Source organism: Ovis aries, chromosome 3, assembly GCF_016772045.2.
Source record: "Ovis aries strain OAR_USU_Benz2616 breed Rambouillet chromosome 3, ARS-UI_Ramb_v3.0, whole genome shotgun sequence".
In the NCBI taxonomy this organism is placed as follows: Eukaryota; Metazoa; Chordata; class Mammalia; order Artiodactyla; family Bovidae; genus Ovis; species Ovis aries.
In genome coordinates this window covers 58,054,889-58,079,797 of record NC_056056.1, presented here as the reverse complement: position 1 = coordinate 58,079,797, position 24,909 = coordinate 58,054,889, and the positions used below count along the sequence as shown (strand labels likewise).

Genomic DNA, 24,909 nt, shown 5'->3' with positions numbered 1-24,909 from the left:
TACCCTTGGCAGTGTGGTTCTTACTTACACTTCTGCCTTTATCTCTGTATGGTCCTGCACATAAATCCTTGTCTCGTACTTGTTTACTGTATGGATATGCCTGTACTTTTCATTCATTCATTTACTCAGATATCAGTCAAGTGATTATTATGTACCAGGCGTTGTTCCAAGGTCCTTGGTAAAGCAGAAGACTAAACAGAGATCTTTGTATTTGTATACCTCTTCCCATGGTTGTCTTCTACCCAGAATGACTTCCTTTCTTTTGTCTTCTGTTGTTTTCTTTAAGACTGGCATTCTTCACTACGCAGACCAAAGTCAGTTTTCTCTCACCTCTGAATTCCGGTAGCAGTTAGTGTTTTTATTTTGTCCCATTTATTCAGTACTCTCAGTTGTTGTGCATTGTTACAAACTTGTTGATTTTAGAAACTGCACTTCATTTGATGGTAACCCTTTTAGTGTCAACATGGTTATTTATGTATAGACAGTAAATACTGAGAGAAGATAATCCTAAAATGTTTTTCACATGGTTAGTTTATTGTCTCATTATAGATACAAATGCTGTATCTGAATTTAGTTTTTTCTTTTTTCTTTTAATTAGAGAATAATTGCTTTACAATGTTGTGTTGGTTTCTGCTGTACAATAACGTGAATCAGCCTTAAGTATACATGTATTCCTTCCCTCCTGAACCTCCCTCCACCCCTATCCTACACCTCTAGGTCCTCACAGAGCACTAGGTTGAGCTCCCTGTGTTATATACAACTTCCACTAGCTCTGTGTTTTACATATGGTAATGTATATGTTTTAATACTGTTCTCTCAATTTATTCCACCCCCTCCTTCCCCTGCTAAAATCTTTTTGATGAGCGTAGACGATAACTTCCCTAAATAGTGACAAATGTTATGTACCTGGATAGAATGTAGTACTATAAAAATGGCATTTTTCTTAAATATATGTGTTTCTCTCAAATCTCTTAAATGTGTATGTATTTGAGAGAAGTAATATTTTTATGACATGTATGTGTGTATACATAATACACACACAGATCTAATAAAATTTCTAATTGATTTTTCCAGAGGGTGAAGAATTAGACACGATTTAAAGTTCCCATGGAAGAATAAGGAATGTACAAGACTGGTCAAGGACATTTTGAAAGTGTTGGGTTAGGGAGTCAGATGACACTTGCCTTTCCAGATACTGATTTTGTTATAATCCTACTGTTGTAAACAAGAAGATTTTGACGTAGGAATAGAAATTAGAGAAATAGAACAACTGAGTCTACAAATAGATCATATTTGTACACAAACACATACATGTTCATTGTGAGAATGTGAGTTGCTAGAACCTCATGTGAAATGATAATATCTTAAAAATATACAAGTCCTCTGACCCAGTGTTTCTTGGGGCAAACTATCCTGCAGACACCATACTCTAGTGCTTTTCAGTTGTCTGTGGACAAGAATGCTTAACAAAGAACAGGAAACAGTTTGAATGTCCATAAATAGTGGAATAATAGACCCAGATTACGGAATTTGAAATTCCATTGGGATATACAATTAAATTGGGATATTATTCAATTAAAAGGAATTTCTTAATTTCTTTAAAAGAATTTAAAGAATTTAAAAAGAATTTCTTTAAAAGAAGCAAATGAGTTGTTGTTAAATGAAAAAAATGTATTAATGTGTTGTTAAATGAAAAAAGCAAGTTATATGATAACTTGTATAATATAGAATTACCTATTTTAAATTGTTTAAAGAAATAAAAAACTGCATATGTGTATATTCCTGAGCTCATGAGTGGAAGGATAGATTTCAGGGCATTAGCAGTGGCTCCCTGAGAAGCCTGGAAGGAGCAATGAAGAACCTAAATAAAACAATGCTCTATCTTGATACTATTTTGCTTGTTATAATGAGCATGCATTTTATGAGATAAAAGTATTAAAATTTTAATAAAAAGAAAATTGGTATATTTCTGATTTTTGGTAGTGACAAAATTCAGAACCATTTCTATTATGGTTGAGTAGTCATCTTAGGATATCTGAGTCCCAATACCAAGTTCTTGCAAAAAGGGAGACCACATAGGCTGTAAATGAAAATATTTCTGTTACTCAGTAGTTTTCTCTGGCATATCATTTGACAGTCCTGTTCATGAATGGTGCCTTAAACTTAAACCATATGGTTATTAAGAAAGAGGAAAGCAGGCATTACAATTGCATCATATATCTCGGAAGTGCAGGTATGTGAATCTTGGAGATTAAAGAAAGGAAAAACGAATTTTTATTTTTACTCAGAGCTTTTAAAAAAATGTTTGTTTCTAACTGAATGTATTTAGAAGACACCATAATTGGATTTAGAAAATGAATGGAAATAGCCTTCTCAGTGTTGTACACATAAAAGTAATGGTATTTAAAGGGAATGTCATATATCACGTACATTAGTTACCCTAGGAGAAGTTTTTGTTACTATTAAAATATGGACTACTTTTGGACTGCATTTTCCTAGTATGATGGGTTCTTTTACTGTGGTTAATAAAATACATTGTTGTGAATTATTGATAACTCCCAAGCTTGAAAAACTTGACTTTTTAAATAATACAAGTTACTGTATGCTGCCTTTTTAAAAAACACTATTTATGTCTGAAACGTTAAATGTTTTTCATTTCCAAGATTGAGTCTGGTCCACTGAAAATCTCTAGTGTATCAGAGGTAATGAAAGAATCAAAACAGCCTGCCTCACCACCTCAGAAACAAAAGGGAGATACTTCAGCTTCAACAACAGGTACCTATATTTAGAATCCTTCTTTTAAAATTGTGGGTAAATGAATTGTTTTAATGTATTTGTACCCATGGTCAAAGGTGAGGGATTCTGTCCCCATGAAGGAGTCTTCCCTGACCCTGGGAAAGGAATATTCTCTTGTGTCTTCTTGGCCCTCGTTTTAGGGGTTGAGTGGGATATGGAATGGGGCTTTTGTTTATGAACAGCTACTGAGTACTGGTAAGAACAGGATTCGGTCTTGCCTGAAACACAGTTACTTTTTTTTCCTTTGCTCTGACTCCTAGTTTTCCCTCTCCTTAGATTTTAAGATTTGCTCTCTGTCCCCACTTCTTTTTTCTACTCGTTCACCAATTCGTTCTCCTCTCTTCTGTCTTAGTGATCAAAGTGTCTTGATCTAGGTTTTGATATGCAGGTAGTTTTTGTCTTCATGATTTATAAGTAATCCCACACCAGTTTACAGCATTTACCGCATCCTCACCTGTTCAGCATACATTTGAATTTATTGTTTCTCTGTACTCACTTCTGCCTTGATGAAATCACCTTTCATTCAGTAAATACTGAGTATCTATTGTGTGCCAGGTGGTGGGTGTCTTCTAGGCACTGAGGTTATAGCCATGAACAAAATAGTAAAAACAAGCATACAAATGCTGTGCATATTTCTTGGTGGGATGAGGGGAGGGAAATTGTATATAGATGCACAAGTAATTTATGTATAGGATGGCATAAAATGGTAAATGTGGGAGGGAATATTGCAGTTTTAAATGAAGTGGGCAGAAAAGTTTCCTCTGGAAGGCGTCTTTTGAGCAAAGACCAGAGATGAGGGAGTCAGTCATGTAAAAGGCTTGTGGGGAAGAGCATCCAGGTAGAAGGATTAGCTAGTGCCAACTTGGCATGTTCAAGCAAGGAGTAAATGAAGCTGGGCTGGAGTAAGCAGAGAACAGCAAATGAGGTCAGAGAGGGAGCAGAAAGCCAGCATGCCAGATCTTAGTGACCATCGTTAAGAGTTTTGCTTTCTAGTCTGAGTAAGATGGGAAGCTGTTGGGAGGGTTATGGGTCAGGGGATTGATAGCTTTTATTTTAATAAGACTACTGGCACTGGCTATTGTGGGCTTCTCTGGTGGGTCAGATGGTAAAGAATCCACTTGCAATGCAGAAGACCTGGGTTTGATCTTGGGGTCAGGAAAATACCTTGGAGAAGGGAATGGCTACCCACTGCAATATTCTTGCCTGGAAAAATCCCATGGACAGAGGAACTTGGCAGGTTATAGTCCATAGGGTCACAAAGAGTTGGGCATTACCAAGCAACTAAGCAGATATGCAGGCTGGCTATTGTGGAGGATAGACAAAGGAAACAAGGAGCAAGGAGACCAGTTAGTGGGCTTTGTGATAATTCAACTATAACTCTTAAATGGGACCTTCAGTTTATTTAAGAAATTTTTTTCTCCATTTTGTTGTCCCCTGCATCTATTCTATCTTCAGAATTAATCACTTTTCCATCAACACTTTTGTTTATAATTTATAGGCTCTTGATTTTTAAACCTTCCTTTCTTTAAAAATATGTCTATGACATAAGTTTTTTGACTGAGTTCTCTAACTCACCATCTAAACTGAACTTTTTTCCTCTGTGTTTAAAATTGCCATCTTGTTTTTGTTCACACCTCTTCATTCATCTCTACCGTTTTTCAAAGCAATTAAAAAAATGGTTTTTGGTTACTTTTTTTTTTTGCTTTCTTTCTTCATTACAGGCTCCTTTTCCCCCTTTGTTATTATTTTCGCATGTTATGTCCTCTTCTCATGTTAAGTATTAGTACCATTTAATACTATTACTAGAAGCCTTGGTTGAGAATGATGGCTAGAATACATATGGATGCTGACCAGACTCCTTTCTCTTGTGCTTTCCCAACCATTGTTCTTTGCTTGTGGATTTATGCAGTGGACAGAGCCCCTGACTAATTTGTGTGTTTGAGTAGTGGCATCACATGCATTTGTGTCTTTAAGGAGTTAGATGTGAAGTGGCAGTAGTAGTAGTAGATTCCTGTGTGTTCTCTGTTAACCCAGGAACTATATACCATATGTAACATATATTTATAGCACCTACAGAGGCAGCTCAAATTATCTCTGCAGCAGGTGACACACTGTCGGTCCCAGCCCCTGTGGTTCAGCATGAGGAACTTATAAAAACTGATCACCCTGAAACTGGTGAAGGAAAACCCAAGCCTGCAACTTCAGGTAGTTAAATTATCTGTATATGTGGTTTTATAAATGATGTGTTCATCAGAACTGTGTACTGTCTAGGCAATTGCTAGACACTCTTAAGTGCACATTTATACTGTCTTTAGGTCTGCAGCCTTGCTTAGCTAGTTTTTGATATTTCAGAGAATAAATCTTTGAAAACAAGGGGCTTTAGCACTGACCCTGTATTTCTTCATGTTAGAATCATATAGTCTTTATCACAAAAATACCCTCAAGTTGATATAGCTGGCAAATACAAATGATGGTGTTTTTGTGTCCCCATTAGCTGTTGAAATTCTGTGCTGAAATTTGATTTCCTCTTATTTACTTTTGCTGCAAGAGGAAGCATCCTCAACTTCTGTAAGGGAGCGGCCACCTGAAGAAGTTGCAGCACGACTTGCCCAACAAGAGAAGCAAGAACAAGTTAAGATTGAGTGTATGTAACCAGACGCTTTCTAAGTATTGGGTCATGTCTCTCAGCTGCTTTCTTCTTCAACCTTTGCGCAAGTTTCTCATCTGTCAGCTGTGCGGTTTCTTTAGTGGCATTGCTCCTATTCACCACCTTTATTTCATCATTTGTGTTCTTTCCATCTAAACTTTTACCCAGGTGACAAGGGGTTATTCTTAGTGTAAAATTGGTGTAAATTCCAAGTGATACATATACTTTCTTCATTTGTTTTTAGTATGGTTAGTGCTGAAGATTCTATATACTTTGCAGAACAGGAATAATTTATGTTTTGACACCTTGCCTAAAAGTCTTCTAATTGTTACGCTTATACATTTATTTGTGCAGGTCAGAAATGGCTCCTTCTCTAGTTTGTTACCTGGCCTCTGGACTCAGTATCATCGTCCTTTTTTATGACATTGTTGAGGGATGGAATGTTCCACACACTGCGGGTTTCCACCCAGCGGAGGCTTATTCCTTTTTTAGGTTTCAGTTTTATATTAGGTTTTTTGATAGTTTAAAGAAAAAAGATACTAGTTATCTAAAAATGTATTTTCCTGCCTTAAGGCACATGGAACATAATTTATTGTATAATGCTGCAGGATATTGATGTCCCTGGAGGTAGTGTGCATGTAGTTTTTTGCTAGACTGAGAGTTGTTAGTTTTAAACTCTTATGACAGCTGTTTGTAGGTGTTTTTTCTTGTTTTTTTTGTGTTCTTTCCATTTATTTGTTTGTCTTTCTCCCTTTAATGATTTTTGGTTTTCTTCAAAAATTCTGTCTTATTCCTAGGAAGCAAGTTTGTTAGAATTGTGTAAAGAGTAGATGGGCCAGTATAAGCACATTTGTTGGGCTTGTTTTGTGTCCAATTATGTAGTCTGTCCTAGAGAACGTTCCCATGCATGCTTGAGAAGAATGTGTATTCTGATTTTTTGGATGTAATGTCCCATAGATATCAGCTAAGTCTGTTTTATTGTGTCATTTACAGGATCTGTTGCCTCACTGATTTTCTGTCTGTAAGATCTGCTCATTAATGGCAGTGAGGTGTTACAGTCTCCTACTATTAGTGTATTCACATCAGACTCCCCCTTTATGTATTTTAGTGTTTCTTTTATGTATTTAGGTTTTCCTATATTGAGTGCATATATATTAATGAGTATAAAAAATATCCTCTTTTTCTATGGATCCTTTTATCATTAGTGTCCACCTTTGTCCTTTATGACCTTTGTTTTAAAGTTTGTTTCATCTGATACGAATTTTGCTTCTGTTGCTTTCTTGTTTCTGTTCACATGAAATGAAAATATCTTTTTCCATCCCTATCCCTTCACTTTCAATCTGTGTGTATCTTTCACCCTGAAGTGGGTCTTCTATAGGCAGCATATTGTAGATTCTTGTTTTATTATCCAATCTGTAACTTTTTTTTTTTTTTGCTATGCTGTCTTTTTTTTTTTTTAATTTAATTTTAATTGAAGGATGATTGCTTTAAAATAATGCATTGGTTTCTACCAAACATCAATATGAATCAGCCATAGGTTTGCCCATGTCCCCTCCCACCTGAACATCCCTCCCACCTCCCTCCCCATGCCACCCCTCTAGGTGCTGGGCCTTTGCTGCTGCATGTGGGCTATTCTCTAGTTGTGGTGAGCAGACTTCTCATTGTTCTGCCACTCTGTGTTTTTGTTAGGATTAGTCAGTCTGTTGACACTTAAGATAATTAATGATGTATATGTATTTATCTCCATTTTAAACCTTATTTTCCAGTTAATGTACTAGTTCTTTCTTTGTGTGTTCACTTTTGTGGTTTGATGGTTTTCATTTGTATTATGCTTGAATTCCTTTTTTTTTGGTGTTTGTGAATCTGTGGCATATTTTTTTGATTTTTGGTTACCCAGGTTTTCAAGTATGTTAGCTTATTACTGTATGTACTTGTGTTAGGCTGATAGTGATATAAGCTCAAGCACATTCTAAAATATCTGTTTTCTTTCTCCCCTTCCTCACATTTATTCATTTTGACATCCTATATTATATCTTCATGTTTATCCTTTTGCTCTTCCTTGTAGTTATAATTGCTTTCACAGCATTATCTGGATTATTTTCTAAACTATGTACTAACTTATTTAAGTGACCGTCAATCCTTTCATACATTTGTCTTTCCTGTTGTGATTTTCCCTTGTGTATAGAAAACCCCAGACTTGTTTTATTTTGGAAAAGTTCAGATATACATAAAGGTAAAAATAGTATAATAACCCCCATAGATTGATCATCTGGATTCAATAAATTTTTTTAAAAAATTTATTTATTTGGCTACACCGGGTCTTAGTTGCAGCATGTGGGATCTAATTCCCTGACCAGGGATTGAACCTGTGCCCCCTCCATTGGACTACCAGGGAAGTCCCTGGATTCAATAATTTTATCATACTTTTAAGTGTAACTTTGATTCTCTAAAACTGTATTTTGTTTGTTCATTTTGGGGGGAAATGTGACACAAGACTCAACAGGTAAAGAGGGAAAGATTAATCGGTGGGGAAAGACCTGGTTTTTAACTTTTTTTTCTTTTAACTTCAGCATTAGCTAAGAGCTTAGAAGATGCTCTGAGCCAGACTGCCTGCATCACTCAGCAGGCAATTGTGGCTCAGAATGCTGCGGTGCAGGCTGTCACTGCCCATGCGAACATTCTGAAAGCAGCCATGGATGATTCTGAGGTGGGCAAAGAACGTTACATGTGATTTCTTCCTCCTAGGTTTGGCTTTCTCTCACCAAGTGAAAGCAAACTAGAATGATTGTCTTTTTAGAAAAATGAAAAAAAAAAAAAAAAAGAAAACTTGAAATGTTCTTTTTAATGAATTTTATATATAATGCTTTATTTCACAACCATGATGTGGTATTAAGATTAGTTTGAATTTGCTCTCATGTTTTAATACTGCTTGAATGTGTTTGTTGTTTTGTTTTGTTTTTTTTTGCTTTAAAATTGCCAACCATTTTTTAAAGTATACTTTTTTGTGAGATACTTTGAGATGGATACACAGTTGTAAGAAATAATACAGAGATCCCAGGGTTCCCAAAACACTAGCTACTTTAAATGTTTATGCTGATTATTTGCATTATACACTTCAAAGAATAAAGTAATTACACTAATTAAAATGTAATACTGAGACTTAGTAAATTTCCTTTATCATTACATTCAGTTATTCAGTGTATAAAAATGCATCTTGACATCAAGTCATTTAAAGAATAAAATAGAGAACCTAATAAATCTCAGGGATCAGGATTCTGCATCATCAATAAAGTTATTTTGCCATCATGACTGAGGTTTTTAAAAGTTAAATACACTTTACATTGCTTTAGGCATATGCACATATATCACAAAGCAGTTAAATTATACTTCTGTTGCAAACAGCCAAGAAACTACAGCCTTGGAAAAATTAAAAGAAGATTCTATTTATTTAAAGTCCAAGAACAAAGCTTAAATCTTAAAAGTTCATTCTAAGAAACCACACAGGGAATATTTAATATACTGATTATATACATGTGAGAAAGCTCAAAGTTGCATGATATCAGGAAGTTGAGTGTGAACCCAAGTTCTTTCAGAAGGACAGTGATTAGAAACTTTAAAATGTCAATGGTATTACTTTGGTGGAAGGCTATACATAAGAGGGTATTTCCTCTCCCCACTGAACATATAACATGTGGTGCATGTCGCTTGAACAGTACAAAATCTATTATAATTTAGATTTTACAACTAAAGGATACCTTATAGTATAAGTTAACCAGATTAGGCAAAGTTAGCTGGTGTTAACAAAATAATCCAGAAAAATGTACGAGCACAAGTTTTGGAATGTTAAAAATTGATCCCAACTTTGTTTCTTCTAGTAAAAAGCTGTAGGTGCATGTAGGCTCACTCTATAATATATACTGAGTTACTTTCTAAAAGGCAGTGCCTGTAAACAGTTGGACCAGAGGATTGTAGGGGAATCTGGTGTCTGTTTTATAGGACAGCTTATCTTTGGATCTCTACAAGTGGAGGGAGATCCATTTTGGCCCCCAGATATGTTATTGACACTTAACATGATTCATGAGTCTATTTGGGTTAGTTACGAAGAGTTATCCTAGTATGATATCAAGGTCTTGTAACAGCATACAGTAAGGTCTTGTAAAATTTTTTGCACATGACAAGATACTGACATGGCCCAAACCAGCATCCTTTCTTTTTTTTTGTTAGTAATTGAAAAAACTTATTTATTTTTGGCTGTGCTAGGTCTCTTTTGCTGTCCAGGCTTTTCTCTAGTTGTGGCAAGCAGGGACTGCACTCTAGTTGTGGTGTGTGGGCTTCTGTTTGCAGTGGCTTCTCTTGTTGTAGAGCTTGGGCTCTAGGGCGTGCAGGCTTCAGTAGTTACAGCCCAGGGGCTCAGTAGTTGGTAGCTCCTGGGCTCTGGAGCACAGGCTTAGTAGTTGTGGCCCATGGGCTTAGTTGTTCCGAGGCGTGATCTTCCCAGACCGGGGATCGAACCTGTGTCCCTGAATTGGCAGGTGGATTCTTAACTGCTGGACCACCAGAGAAACCCCAGCATGCTTTCTTGATATATTTTATTTTGCAGGATGGATAGAGTGGTAGTTTACCTAAACCTCAACTTGATTATTTGCACCATGAAATAACTTTGTTTTGTTACTTTACAACAATCTATGTAAAACATAAAAAGTTCAAAAGTGAGATACAAAGGTAAAAAAGTACCAGGTATTTCTTCTAAAAGCAGTTCTTAACCTAGGGTCAAGTCTGGATAGAATTCAGGGGCTCATTAAACTTGGATGGAAAATATCTTTATTTTCACTAGCCTCAAAAGCTTTTCCTTCATTTATTTATATTGACAACAAAAGCAGTAGTGTTAGTAGTATTCATAACTTTATTACCAAGAGAGAGCGCAAGTATTTTCCTATCACATTATGGGTACTTACAGACTGTTGAAATATCATTTATGCTCATCACTACTTCTAGATTAGAGTATTTATTAGTCCTGCCACTAAATCTTGGTTTGTGTGTCAAAGAATTAAAAAATACATATTTTTTAATCAAATTTCAGTGTAATTGGGCTCCTTTGTAATCTCGTAGTTTCATTTTAAGCATTTAAAAATGTTATTCAGAGAGGCTTCCTCAGACTGTCACAGTGGTCCAGTGGCCAGGTTAATCCTGCCTTAAGGAACTTGGTTGTTTAAACTTTCTGTTGATAATGAATATACCTTTAAAATGAAGATCACACTTGATGTCAAGGGGAACGCATAAGGTTGAGAATTGCTTGTGAATGATCCAAAGCAGAGGCATTACTGAGTCCTCTTCCCCTTCAAGTAGCAGGCCTGGGGCTCAGAGGCAAAACCACTTGTGTTTCTGACAGTGGAAGACACAGGATGGTCATCCAAGGCCCAGGACACCTAACTCAGAGGGCACTCATGTTTTGGGTGTGCAGCAGCCCTTGCAGTGACTCTCTTTGGTGACTTGTGAACTATAATTATTGAACTACTGTAGTCATTTTTTCCTTGACAATAAATATTTTATTTTCTGATAATTTAATATGTTCCTGTTTTTCACCAAGGTCCTGGTATAGTGTATAGTCACGCATCAGTATGTACAGGGGATTTGGGTCTAGTATCAGCCAGGGATACCACAGTTCAGGGATGCTCAATTCTCATAATTGGCCCTTCTGCATCTGAGGATTGAGCCAGCTATCTATTGTGTAGTACTCTGCTGAAAGAAGATCTTCATATAAGTGGTCCCGTGCAGTTTAGACCTGTGTTGTTAAATGGTCAGCTGTACTTTAAAGATAAGCCCTAAGGTGGTTTTGTCATATCTAAACATAATACACTACTTTAACCTATATCTGCTTGGCAAAGGAAAGGGAGAAGGAAATGTCATTTAAAATAGTTAATAACTAATTTTAAAAGTAGTTTTAAAGAGTTGAAACTTGCAGATAGCATCTTGCTCATTGTTTATGTGATGCAGAGTGAGGGGGAGGATGGAAGCTGGACTCATCTGTGCCACACCTTCAGTTGCAAGGGTGCTTACACGTCTCTTGTGTGAGCCTCTTGCTTCATAGAGTGTGATTATTCTGCTAGAGGTGGCTTTTGTTTTTGGTATGATACATGCCGTAAATATGAGCCAGCTCTGCTCAGCTGAAGAAGGTGGCAGTCAGTTCCAATGCTGGAGCAAAAAATGTTGAACCTGCCTTAAGGAATTTCCAAGGGAGACATTTGTATGAAGTCCACATTGTGTAAAACCAGCTCAAAGTGGAGTGGTGTTCTTGACAAGACTTGATTTTCTCCTTAAAGATTATGGAGAGTCATTCTTGGGGGTAATGTTTTGGGGAAGTAGAAACCCCACAAGTGTGTAAACTTTTTATTATACTTACTAATATTTCAGTAGACCTGCAAGTAAGAAAATTTTAAGTACTGATGCTTCATTGAAGAAAGATTTAATTCACAGACAGTTCGTGACAAGTTGTTCTTATTCATCTTTTCTGCTTCATATCTCCTTTTGAGAATCTAGTAAAAATATTCTCTCTCCTTATAGTATACTTGTGCACTGGAACACACTCTTACAGTTTTGGTGGGTTGGTTGATGGGAGATGATTCATGGACTTCTTTGAACCTCTCATGAACATTAGATTAAGAGTTCCTGTTTGGGAGGAATGTTATATATACTTTTTTAACCTTTGACTTTCTGTATTTAGTCGTGTTATTGTGACAGTACTAATGTTTATTCATGTGTTCATAACTAAAGCTTTTTGTTTAGATTGCAGGTGACAAGAAATCAGCTCAGTGGCGCACAGTGGAGGGTGCATTGAAGGAACGCAGAAAGGCAGTAGATGAGGCTGCTGATGCCCTTCTCAAAGCCAAGTAATTACTCATGGACTTTGACAAGTAATTAGGGCCTCCTGGTGGCTTTCTTTTGGCTCTGTTTTCTTTGTACTGTCTACATAGAAAGAGGAGGCAGAGAAACCCTTCCCTTCTCCACCTATACTGTATTTTGGTTTTAGGAACATGAAAATTTAAAAGGAAGAGAGAGAATAGAATATATAATCTGGCCAAAATAAATGTGGCAGAAACTTACTTAACAATTTTGTATTTTATTTGCAGTATTACTTAGGTGATATGTCTATGGTTTACAGAGATTCTGCCATTATTTCAAGGTTTTTCTGGGATGGGTTGAGCAGTTTTATAAGAATTTAAGGAGTGTGTCACACTCTCTTTGCCTTAACTACCAAAGTAGTTAGCATATAATAGGTCTAGTTTTATGCTACCTTGACCTTGATTCCTGAAAGTTGGCTAAAACTAGAATCAAGCAAGCAAACCAAATATGTTCAATCTCTGTCAATAGGAACCTGTATTTGAAAATGGGTTCTCATCAACATTATGGAACTGTTATTTGTCATTCAGAATTTTGTTGTCTTAACATAATATTTATAATTGATAGAGAAAGGGAAGCTTTCTGATAAAGCTAACATGTCTTTTAGGAGATTGACCGCATGATGTTCATCACATCAGTAGGTTATGATTCAGAGCTCTGAGTTCTGTGTTTGTGGTTTGTAGATTATAGTCTACCCAGCCTGAATCGAGAGGGCTCCAGAAGACCCAGCTCTATGCTCAGTGAGCTCTTTGATTTTCTCCCTTGCCTTTGTCTTCCTCAAGCTCTCATTGGCAAGGGAATCAATCTAATCCTTGCAAAAGCTACCATTTATTGAGTGCTCTCGATAGCACAGTAGCAGGTACTGTGCAAAACACTGCTCATGAATTACTTCTAATCCCTATGCCAGGGTGAGCAACAAAGGAGAGGCTGATCTGGGAGCTAAATCCAGGTCTACCGGGTTCTGAAGCCTATGTCTTTTCCTGTACACCATGCTACTCATCTGGTCCACTCTTTAAATCTAACTTGAGGTGCTAAAAAACTGAGGTGTTTTCAGTTGTTGGTGAGGAAAACTTCTCTGCCTATTGAGTGTGAAAAAGCATTGAGTAGTTGTTTCAAATTAAATGTTTCATAGACTTAATTGTAACTTGTTACAATTGTGGCTATAACTTGTATTGATTTCAGTTTTTTTAATAAAGTTGCCAAGGATTAATACTAAACCTTTGTTTTATTGGTTTCCAGAGAAGAGTTAGAGAAGATGAAGAGTGTAATTGAAAATGCAAAGAAAGAAGAGGTTGCTGGGGCCAAATCTCATATAACCGCTGCAGAGGGGAAGCTTCACAACATGATCGTTGATCTGGATAATGTGGTCCAAAAGGTGTGTTTTTCAGGTCTTTTATAAGTATTTTTTATTTTTTAATGTCGTTGTTTTGTCAAGGGGTTTTTAAGAATTCAGGAAAATATTAAGATTCCTTTCATCTTTCTCCCTTCCCCTGGAAAAGAATATTAGTTGTTACTAATTTTAGAAACTTGCTTTGGACATGAAGTGGATTGTTCAGTATTGTTGATACATTTTATAATAGGTAAGTGTTTGCTCATGGTCTTTACTACTTACGGAAATTTCCATTTTGTAGCATCTCTTTTGTCTGCACTTCTGATCTGTGTGGTCAGTTTTTCCGTGACCCAGAGAAAGAGGGCCAATGGCATAAGGAGATGGGAAAGGGTTTATCCATGGCATTTGAACAGAATTAGATGGAAACAAAGACAATATTTACATTCCTTTCTCTGACCTTTAGATTTCTTCCTATGTATTACTTATATATTCACAACCAAATGTAAATGAATACATGAATATGACATATTTTTTGGAGTGTTTATGGTATTTTTTGTTCACTTTAACCACATACCCCTTGTATTTGTTCAGGTTCAGGCAGCTCAATCTGAGGCTAAGGTCGTGTCTCAGTATCATGAGCTCGTGGTCCAAGCCCGGGACGACTTTAAACGAGAGCTGGACAGTATTACTCCAGAAGTCTTGCCCGGGTGGAAGGGGATGAGTAAGTGCAACTGAAGTGTTGGTATTTTACTTTTTCAGTTTTTTTTTTTTAAACAACTGATCATCTGATCTAAACTTGCCAGCTCCATTCTCTGGTCTAAACCCGTCTGGCATGCATATTTCATCTCTTGTGCAGTATAGTGTTTTCAGCATTTTATTTCAGTCATACCTGTGACAGGTGACACACCCGGTTTAGCAATGGTGAACGCAAATTCCAGCCAGTGTGGAATCTTAGTGAGTGAAGAGATATTTTAACCTTGACTTTATTTGCCTATTATATGTAAAATTATTGAACAGGTTTGGCACTTTAAAAATATTCATAATGAATTACTTAAGCATACCTTGTGGCTGCTCTGTGACAACCCTGATTGAGAACTCACCCCGGGACATTAGGTGAAAAGGGAAGGTCAGGCTGTGTGGCCTTCAGCTTGCAAATAGCTCAGATTGCAGGGAATTTGGTGGCAATTACACATTGTAACTGCAGGGAGTAGTCACATCTGCATGAAGCGCTGTGTGACTGAAATCACAGAGATCTGGAGTCTCAAGATCAAAATAGTACTTCCTAAATGCCACTGTCTTTTAGAAACTGAACGTCAGGTAGCATTTGAAGAACTAGTGATACAGGCCTCTCTCGGGTGAGGGTGTTGAAACTGCATCATAGAACCAAGGCTGGTCTAAGTAGCTCAGGGATTTTAAGTAGTGCAGGGATTTTAACAGCATTAGGGCCAACCAGAATGATTTAATGGCAAGAAGTAGAATCAAGGCTATCAAAAAATAACTCAGACATGAAGTTAGTTTTCTTTTTCTTGTGGTTGACTCACTTAAGAGGGAGATAGATAGCGGTTTCTCATCAAAGCAGAAAATAAAATCAGGATTTGTATGAAAGGATTAAGTGGAGAAATCCACAGAGTTTAGTCTGGCAATAGGTTGAGACAGAGCTATTTGCCTTGTCCATCTTTGCCTGTTCTTCCTGCAGCATTGGGTCAGCTCCCTGTTTCTTTGGTTGAGAACCAGATTAAGTGGTTGGTTTAATGGACTGTGACTTCCTGAAATAGCCTGCGAGCTGATGTGAAGTGGGGGAATAAACAAGAACTGTAGTTCCTGTGTGAAAATTTAGTTGATTGCTTCATGAAAAGAGATGAGTCCCCAGAAACCAAAACTACTTTCAGTGTCATTCACTCTCTGATTCTCTGAAATGTTAGAATTTACCTTGATTTATATTGTTTTATGATCCTTTAAAACTTTTTTAGGAAATACACTCATCATTTTGCTTTTCAGCACTAAAATGTGCTTTTTCTACCACTGGCTTCTGGTTCCTTCTTGTTGTATTTTGGATATTTCTATACAGTGATTAATAACTGATGCATGTACTTTCTTTTTCTCAAACCATTGTTCTTTTCCTTTGTAGGTATTTCTGACCTAGGTGAGTAGTTACATGCATTTTATGTTTAAAGACTTGTATTTTAAGTCTTAAAAAGGCTCAAGTCTTTATTTTGCCTGTGATTCTCATACTAAACTATCAAAATTAATATAAAGTAGAATTATGTTGCATGCCATAAATCTAATTTGGATATTTTTGTCATCCATATGTTCTCAGTAACAAAAATGTTTTTACCGTGTGATCGGAAACCTATAGATGTGATATATGTGAAGATATATATTTTAAGTTTTTATTTGGTAAAATTTCAAACATTAAAAAGTAAGAAGAAAATTGGAATGAACTCCTGTGGACCTGTCTCCCAACTTTGGCAGTTACCAACACCTGGCTGGTTTTGTCTCATTTATTCCCCCAGCTTATGTTGAAGCAAATCCAAAATAGCATATTCTTTCACTTGTAAAAACTTTCTGTATTTTTTACTGTTATCACAAAACCATTGTCACCCTCAACAATAATTCTTTGTGTTATCAAATGTTGCTTCAGACTTCAAATAGCCCACTTTTTGGAATGAGTCTTTTTTTTTTTAAGTTCTTTTTGATCAAATCAATATCTAAAGGAGCTACACATACTGAACTTGGTCTATAAATCTTATTCTTTTTTTGCTTTTTGATCTACTTAATTGTGGAATTGCATCATTTGTTATATAGTATTTCCCATATTCTTTATTTTGCTGTTACAGCCGTAATTGTTAACCTGTGGTAATATCTCCGAACACTTGTGGAGTGTGAGACTGGGAAAGAAAAAAAAAATTGAATCAGAATCTTTGAGTATGATTATTTTGAAAAGCTCTAAAAATGGTTCTGATGGACAGGTCTGGCTGCAGATGACTGTCCTGGATTATATTACCTGTGTAAGAAAAAGTACATAGCTCTGATTAGGAAAAAGTCTGAGAGAATTTGAATTTGAGTTAAGTTTTAGCAGAAAAGAATCTTTATTTGGATTCCTGTTATGCTTGAAAGAAAATGATTGTGTATGTAAGCTTGTCCTGAGAGGCAAAATTACATTGAGTTATAAAGCCAGTTTATAATTAGTTTAGATTGGAAGAACTACTAATTTGGGTTACTGGAAAAAAAAAAAAAACAAAACAACTGATTCTATACTTGAAGGCCTCCCTGAACAGTTTTGCTTGGAATTGGAAATATCTAGTTGTTGGGCATGAGCTGTGCATTTCTGATTAGACTGCAGCCTCTGTATCTCTTATGAAATGTCAGCTCCTCTTGTCTTTTCTTTCTAGCTTTGAAAATTAAATTGCAGTCAGTTGAGGCAAGTTACTTGGATTGTGATTTGGGTGACATCATTGACATTTTCATGTGGTTTGGTTTAGCTGACAAGCTGTCTGCCGACGACCTGAACGCCCTGATTGCTCATGCTCATCGCCGCATTGACCAGCTGAACAGAGCACTGGCCGAACAGAAAGCCACAGAGAAGCAGCACATTGCCTTAGCCTTGGAGAAACAGAAGCTGGAGGAAAAGCGGGCATTTGACTCTGCAGTAGCAAAAGCATTAGAGCATCACAGAAGTGAGATACAGGCTGAACAGGACAGAAAGGTAAAGAAATGAGTAAAGTTAACCAATATTTATGTGAATCTAGCTTGATTATCTACCTCTCGAAAATAATAGCAGCAGTCACTGACTTCAGAATACTAGCTGTCAATTAGGCCAGTGCACCTTTGAATGGAGCTTCTGCCCTTGTTCTTGTCAGAACTTCTAGGGAAGGACGGGTCTAACAGCAAGCCTTTATGTTGAGCAGATGCAGAAATGCCAGAAAGTAATGAGCTGCTAGCATCTAGGATTATCTAGCTTATCTTTTCCCAGTGGAGCCTTTCAGCCCCTTAAGCAGTGTTGAAAGAGTCTCTGTTGTTTAGTCACTCAGTTGTGTCTGGCTCTTGTGACCCCAGGGACTATAGCCTGCCAGGCTCCTCCATCCATGGGCTTTCCCAGGCAAGAATACTGGAGTGGGTTGCCGTTTCCTTCTCCAGGAGATCTTCCCAATCCAGGGATCGAACCCATGTCTCATGCATTGGCCGGCGGGTTCTTTACCAACTGAGCTACCTGGGAAGCCCAGGAGTCCCTACTGGATTCTGAGAATATTTTTTTCTGAGTGTTTCTGAGTGGTTGGTAGTTAAGCATGGATGAAATAGCTGTGGTCTTCTGCCTGTGCACACTGTGTATTAAAGAGGTGTCTACTGACTGATTAGGAACCTTGCTACTCATTCTACCTTCGGGTATTCTCAGCTGCACAGCTGGTCACTTATTCCTAAAAGTGCTTTCTTCCTTAGACTGCCAGATACCACACTCTGCCGGCCCTTCCCCCACCTTGCTGACACTCTTTGGCCTCTGTTGCTCAGCCTTTCAAATATCAGCGTGCATTCGCATTGTCCTGAAACCTTTTATCCATCTTGCTGCCTCCAGGTGCTCTTAGTTAGATCTGTGGCCAATGTCACTGACATTTATTTTGCAGGCTCTGACCTCTGCCTTGGTTTCTTGGGCTGACTTGATGACTCCAGCTGGATTTTCAGTAGTCATTTCATGTTCAAAACAAATTTCTTGATTCTGTGCAACTTGTTTTCCAGGCCCTCAGCTTGTTTCTCTCTGAATAAATCTCCATGCACTCAGTTGATCAAGCTAGAAATCGTGCCCAGTTAGGTGTTTCCATCAACTTTCGCGTTCAGGCCACTGAGAGTCTGCCAAGCTCTGCATCAAGAGTAAATCCCCAAACTCTCCACTAGTCTCTCTCTCATTAACCACCGCCTTAGTCCACATTGTCTTCTTGGCAGGTTCCCTGTTTGCATACCCATCTTTCTTTGTTTACACAGGCAGGTGGTCTTTATTTATAAAATATATTCTCATCAGACACTATGCTGCTGAAAATTCTCCACTGACTGCCCACTGCATTTAATATAAAATCCAAATTCGTAACTTACACCTGGAAAGCCCTTGATCTCATTCCTGTTTGCTATGAGCCAGGCTCCCTCCCTTACTTGTTTTATTTCGCAGGTTCCCTGAGTTTTTTTGTTGATGTTGTTTTAGTGCCTTGACTACATCTTCTTGAAGGCAGAAGGAGAAGAGGGTAGTAGAGGATGAGATGGTTGGATGGCATCACCAACTCAATGGACATGAGTTTGAGCAAACCCCGGGAGTTGGTAATGGACAGGGAGGCCTGGCATGCTGCAGTCCATGGGGTTGCAAAGAGTTGGACACGACTGAGTGACTGACCAACAACTAAATGCTCCCATTCCTATTCCCTTCCCTCTAGAGTGGAGCCTCTGTATTACTTTTTCATCTGTTGCCCTATTTATTTTCTTAAAAACAGGTATCACAGTCTGAGATGTCACTCATTCCTCTCTTGAAATAGTATACCTTGGCAATAGTGCAAGAAGTTTGTCTACCTTGAGCACTGTTTCATTCACGCTTATAGTGGGCAGTTCTTGGCACAGGACAGGCACTTCATAAATATTTATCCATTGACTGAATGGATTCATTCATTAACTGTATTGTTTCTGAGGAAAATTAAGTTATGAATTCTAGGTAATTAGTGTTAAGTAATTTGTAGCATGATCCATGTCTAATTATTAAGCCAGACTTGATAGACTTTCCAGTTTTGCCTTGCTTTGGCCTGTGTGAATCTAAATTCATATAAAAATCAGCAGTTTCAGAGAAGCTTTCTTTGTTGAGAGAGATTGTGTTCAATAACTGCCAGATATTTGTTAATTTTCTTAACACTTCTGCATGGTAGGCATTATTATTCACAGAGGATAGAATGGAGACAGATGATGAATAATTTCCCTGAGGGCAGACAGATAGTTGCAGTGAAGCTGTGTTTGATCTCAAATCTTTATAGTTGTTTTTTTCAATGACCTTGGATTTCTTAATTCCCAGGGGAGTTTGTGATTCAGGAAATGACAGTGTTTGTTTAGGAGACAGCTTGGTGATATGGAGGAAACACAAGTTTGAGGGAGGGGTCAAAGAAGCCCCTGTTTGAATCTGATTTTGCTATAGCCATGTGACATAGCTGTGTGACCTTATATGAGTCGCTTCCCCACACTTAGCTTTCTGATTCATATTAGCATTCGAAGTATAGAGTGTGTTCACATTGACGGCCAATCATAGGGGTTCCAGGCCAAGAAGCTGCCATCATGGTGGTTACTGGTCTTTCTCGTTTGCATAAGGATTTGTGCAGATTTGAGAACTCCTCATTACTATGCTTGGCTTCACAGGTAGAGGAAGTCAGAGACGCCATGGAGAATGAAATGAGAACCCAGCTTCGCCGGCAGGCTGCTGCCCACACTGATCACTTACGAGACGTCCTTAGGGTCCAAGAGCAGGAATTGAAGTATGAGTTTGAGCAGGTGAGGACCTGTTGTAAAGCATTGTCTCCTCTTCAACCTTCTTTTCCCATTTATGTTATAAACAGTCACTGCTTTCATCTAACGTCTCCACATCCTTTCATATGAGGTGTGGAAGCATGGAGAAAAGTTTCTAATGGTACCCATCGTGGAGTGCAGGGGAAGGGGGAGCTTTTTTGTCTTGTAAATATTCATTGATTTGGCTGCGTTGGGTCTTAGTTGCAGCATGTGGGATCTTTGTGAGGCTCACAGACTCAAGTTGTGGTGTGCAGGCTCAGTAGTTGAGCCAGCAGACTTAGTTGCTCCTCAGCATGTGGGATCTTAGTTCCCTGACCAGGGATCAAACCCTAGTGCCCAGCATTGCAAGGCAGATTCTTAACCACTGGACCATCAGGTAAGTCCTGGTTGGGGGTTGAGTGGGTAAAGTGGTGGGATTTTGTATATTTGCAAATCTGCTCCTTCTTACATTAAGGTGTCCCTGTGTGATCAGATATGTGTTTTATATCTATGTCCTAGTCATTTGGAGACTTAAGAGCTTTAAGGAGTGTTGGTACAGGGGTTTCAGGTATGCAGGTGATGATACTTGGCACATGCATTTCCTGCTTTATCTCCACAAACTCTGTGGATTACGTAGTAGTTCTGATTTTTATATCTGAGGAAACATCCCAGAGAGGTGAAGTTTGGAAATACAGAAAATAGTTTCTACTCAGGCCGTTTTATAATACATTATTATCTTGTCTCACAAGAAGGAAATGAGGTTTTCTAACTCAGGAAAGCTTCTGGAAAATTGAAATTTATGCTGATAGGAAAAGGTGTATTACTTTAAATTCTATTTGTTGCATATTTTTCTGAGGAAAAAAATGAACTCAAGAAGATACTGAATTGAATGTAAATATGGGTGGCTATATAGTTACTTTATTTTCTAAAGTTGTCACTTTCTCATTTTAATAGACTTCTTCCTTCTGGTCTTCTTCCTCTTAATATTAGGTTCCACCTGTAAATTTGTAGAAGATTAAAATTAAACATCAGCTATAAATTTTAAGAAATTTTTGAAACTTGACACACACTGTAGGAGTTTCGTGACCCCTGTTTTGCGATAAAGGTCGTTTTTGCTTTTGAACATAGCAGTTGTTGGAAGACTTAGTGACCCAATAAGTGACATACATGGAGGTAGCATCACTTTTTGTCAACTGTTATAATTTCAGGACCTGTCTGAGAAACTTGCTGAACAAGAATTACAGTTTCGTCGGCTCAGCCAGGAGCAGGTTGACAACTTTACTCTGGATATAAACACTGCCTATGCCAGACTGAGAGGAATCGAGCAGGCTGTTCAGAGTAAGCACGTGGAACCTCTTACAGCTGACTTCATTCAGCCCTACTTCTTAGAGTAAATTCTCGTTACAAGGATAATGGCGTACTTGCGTTGACATTAGGGAATGAAGATGCCAAAATCACTCTAATAAGTTTTATTCATTTCTTAGAAAATTAGCATCAGATTTGGTTAAGTTTGGATTACAGAGCTGTGAGAGGACACTTAAAAGAATCTAAAAGTTAAAGTGTTGGTCACTGAGTCGTGCCCAGTTCTTTGTGACCCCATGGCCTGTAGTCTACCAGGCTCATCTGTCCATGGACTTTCCAGGCAAGAATACTAGAGTGGGTTGCCATGCCCTCCTCCAGGGGATCTTCCTGACCCAGGGATCAAACTCAGGATTCCCGCATTGCAGGCAAATTCTTTACCATCTGAGCCACCAGGGAAGCCTAAAACTTAATGAATCTTAAACTTAAACCTAAAATACCTTGCAGTTAGCTCATTATGTGACCAGCATGAGGTCACCATTTACATGGCAGTTTACCCTACACACTTTGGTTGTGTCCCACACGCCACGTGGAGAAAAGGTCAGTGTTGTGGCATGCTTACCCGCAAGGCTCTGCTGACCCATGTGCAGTCCTGCTGTCACAGGGCTAGCTGGGGGTCATTTGCTGTTCCACCCACCAGATGGACAGTAAATACTGAAGCCTCCATGGGCCGCACTGAGAGGGAAATGTCCTGACAGTGAAGATGTGATTAATGAAATGGGCTTCTTTGGGGTGTGATGGAGCCTTTTTTTTGTCAGATTAGTAGAACAAACTGAGTATTCATGAAATTTCAGGATCCAGTAGCCTCCCATTCTTTTGCAGGAAGTTTCTGATGGCCTTAGTAGAAGTCTTAGCCTAGATTAAGAGGTGTGTTTCTTTCTCAAACATTTCTGGAGATAAACATATCTGAATTAGATACCGTGCATTGTCCCAGATGTCACAGGGAGAGGGAAGGGAGACTCACCTGTGTACATCCATCTGCCCCGTTCCCTCCAGAGCTGTAGTCAAAACAAGTCCTCAGCCACTGATGGACATTGGGTTGTTTCCAGTGATTACAAATAAAGTTGTGATGAAAATTTGTGTACAAAAAACCCCCACCACCACGAAGTCCTCAGCCAAGTATGTTGTGACTGGTGTCCTCATGTGAAGAGGCCGGCTAGGAAAGACTGCACCAGAAGCAAGTGGTGGGATGGGCGAGGCAGAGGTTCTGTCCAGCCCCATCTTCCCCTTTTGTGGACTCAGCTTGTTGAAAGTGCATCAGTTCTCTGCATGTGTGAGATGGACTTGTAGTCAAGTGGGGAAAACAGTCTGTCTTTTTTTGTAGGTCATGCAGTTGCTGAGGAGGAGGCCCGAAAAGTGCACCAGCTCTGGCTCTCAGTGGAGGCCCTGAGGTACCGCATGAAGACAGCGTCTGCAGACCTGCCCACGGTTCCCCTGGGCAGTGCTGTTGAGGCCATCCGAGCCAGCTGCTCCGATAGTGAATTTGCCCAGGCACTAACCGCGGCCCTCCCTCCAGAGTCCCTGACCCGTGGGGTGTACAGTGAAGAGACCCTTAGAGTCCGTTTCTATGCTGTCCAGAAACTGGCCCGCAGGGTAGCCATGATCGATGAGACCAGAAATAGCTTATACCAGTACTTCCTCTCCTACATACAGTCCCTGCTCCTGTTCCCCCCTCAGCAGCTGAAGCCGCCAGCAGAGCTCTGCCCTGAGGATGCAGATACGTTTACGCTCCTGTCATACGCCTCCTATTGCCTTGAGCACGGCGACCTCGAGCTGGCAGCAAAGTTCGTCAATCAGCTGAAAGGGGAGTCCAGACGAGCGGCCCAGGGCTGGCTAAAGGAAGCCCGTGTGACCCTGGAAACCAGGCAGATAGTAGAGATCCTGACAGCATATGCCAGTGCTGTGGGGATAGGGACCACTCAAGTGCAACAGCAGGAAGGCCTAGGAAGAGTCCTGTAAAGTCATGTTCTGTATCAGAGGAAATCGGCAGTAACACCTGAAGGTTTTGCAACAGGGTCTTAGAATTGTCTAGAAGTGAGAAAGTTACGAGTACTGTTGCAAATGTTAACACCTGTTGCATCCACCTGCTATCATGTCAGTCCACTCCAGGAGTATGTTATTTGCAACTTGTGTAACATTTTCTGTTCTTCAGGTTTTACTGATCAGGCTGGTGAGCCAGTCAAATAATGTTTGTGATCACTATTACTATTGATTTTGCCCTTGGAGCAAACTGAATAAAATAAAAAGATGAAAACTGAGTAGCTTATCCCGTTTCAAAAAGTACCATTTCTGGTTTGTTGTGTATATAGAAATGTATATAGAAAATTTCCTTAGAAGCAGCAACAGAAGTAGGAACTCCTGGGTGCTCAGTTTCTAGGCTGTGAGTTGGGTTATATAGATAAGCCAAAATGGCACTATATTTATAATTAGAAATATATCATTCCAGTGATTCGAAGGCATTAGAAATAGAGTGTATCCCAAACTTTGATTGCTACCACAGGGAAAAACTGTTTCCCATTGGGGCACAATACATTCACACACGCCCTGATGTGTGTGTGTACCTGAAACAGTTTCTGGAGCCACTCCTTCTTTATTGTTAGCATCGTTTATTTGGCTGTGCCAGGTCTTGGTTGTGACACGTGGAATCTTTAGTTGTGTCATGCAAACTCTTAGTTGGGGCACGTGGGATCTTATTCCCTGACCCAGGATCGAACCCGGGCTCTGTGCATTGGGAACGTGGCATCTTAGCCACTGGACCACCAGGGAAGTCCCTCTTTTCTACTTGTGATGCACTCTCTTCTGGTCTGTGGCATAGAGAAATGTTGGTCTCTTCTCTGCCCACAAATTAATGCCACAGCCCTCAGAAGAGTTCCTGGCTCTGAGTTCTGACACCCCGGTAGCTGCCCTTGTTCCTGTTTGGTGTGTGGACTGTGAATCTCTCCAATGAAGTGGGGTGGTGAGCCTGGAATCTTAAAGGGATTTGAACTGGATTGCTGTCAGACCCAGAGAACTTGCTTACCTTGCTTCTCTGAAGACTAGAACAATTTCCTAGTGGGTAAGCATTAACAAATGTTTTATCTTTTATTTTTCATTTCATGAAATTACTGTCAACATTTTTTTCCAAAATCATAATTTTGTGGAGGCATGTGTTCATACACAGATTATTGAAGAGGCATTTTAATCTGAGCAACATACCTGGAAATCATAAAAAAAGAGACAATTGATTATTTCTGCAGGAGTATACCAGCTGATGATTGTTACATGAGCAGTATGAAAAGGCAAAAAGGTACGACACTCCCCAGGTTGGTAGGGGCCCAATATGCTACTGGAGAATGGAGAAATAACTCCAGAAAGAATGAAGAGAGAGCCAAAGCAAAAA

At 38.8% G+C, this 24,909-nt stretch overlaps 1 protein-coding gene across 10 annotated transcripts in view; it reads left to right on the top strand.

Annotated features, from left to right (window-relative positions):
* The window catches only part of IMMT (inner membrane mitochondrial protein), a 38,970-nt gene extending 15,174 nt beyond the window's left edge, over nt 1–23,796 (top strand). Inside the window, exons 4-15 of one of the 10 annotated variants that reach the window (XM_012169544.4) lie at nt 2,664–2,775; nt 4,900–5,001; nt 5,345–5,440; nt 8,014–8,150; nt 12,227–12,330; nt 13,580–13,715; nt 14,262–14,391; nt 15,799–15,813; nt 17,153–17,376; nt 20,046–20,177; nt 21,380–21,509; nt 22,855–23,796. In XM_012169544.4, the coding sequence (XP_012024934.2) occupies nt 2,664–2,775; nt 4,900–5,001; nt 5,345–5,440; nt 8,014–8,150; nt 12,227–12,330; nt 13,580–13,715; nt 14,262–14,391; nt 15,799–15,813; nt 17,153–17,376; nt 20,046–20,177; nt 21,380–21,509; nt 22,855–23,489 (1,953 nt within the window). In that variant the 3' untranslated portion in view covers nt 23,490–23,796. Of the gene's footprint in view, nt 1–2,663; nt 2,776–4,863; nt 5,002–5,344; nt 5,449–8,013; nt 8,151–12,226; nt 12,331–13,579; nt 13,716–14,261; nt 14,392–15,798; nt 15,814–17,152; nt 17,377–20,045; nt 20,178–21,379; nt 21,510–22,854 lie in introns of those variants that run through there. The other 9 variants (XM_004005887.5, XM_004005886.5, XM_042246060.2 and 6 more) reach the window with 9 other exon arrangements.
* Nucleotides 23,797–24,909: the final 1,113 nt, after the last annotated feature.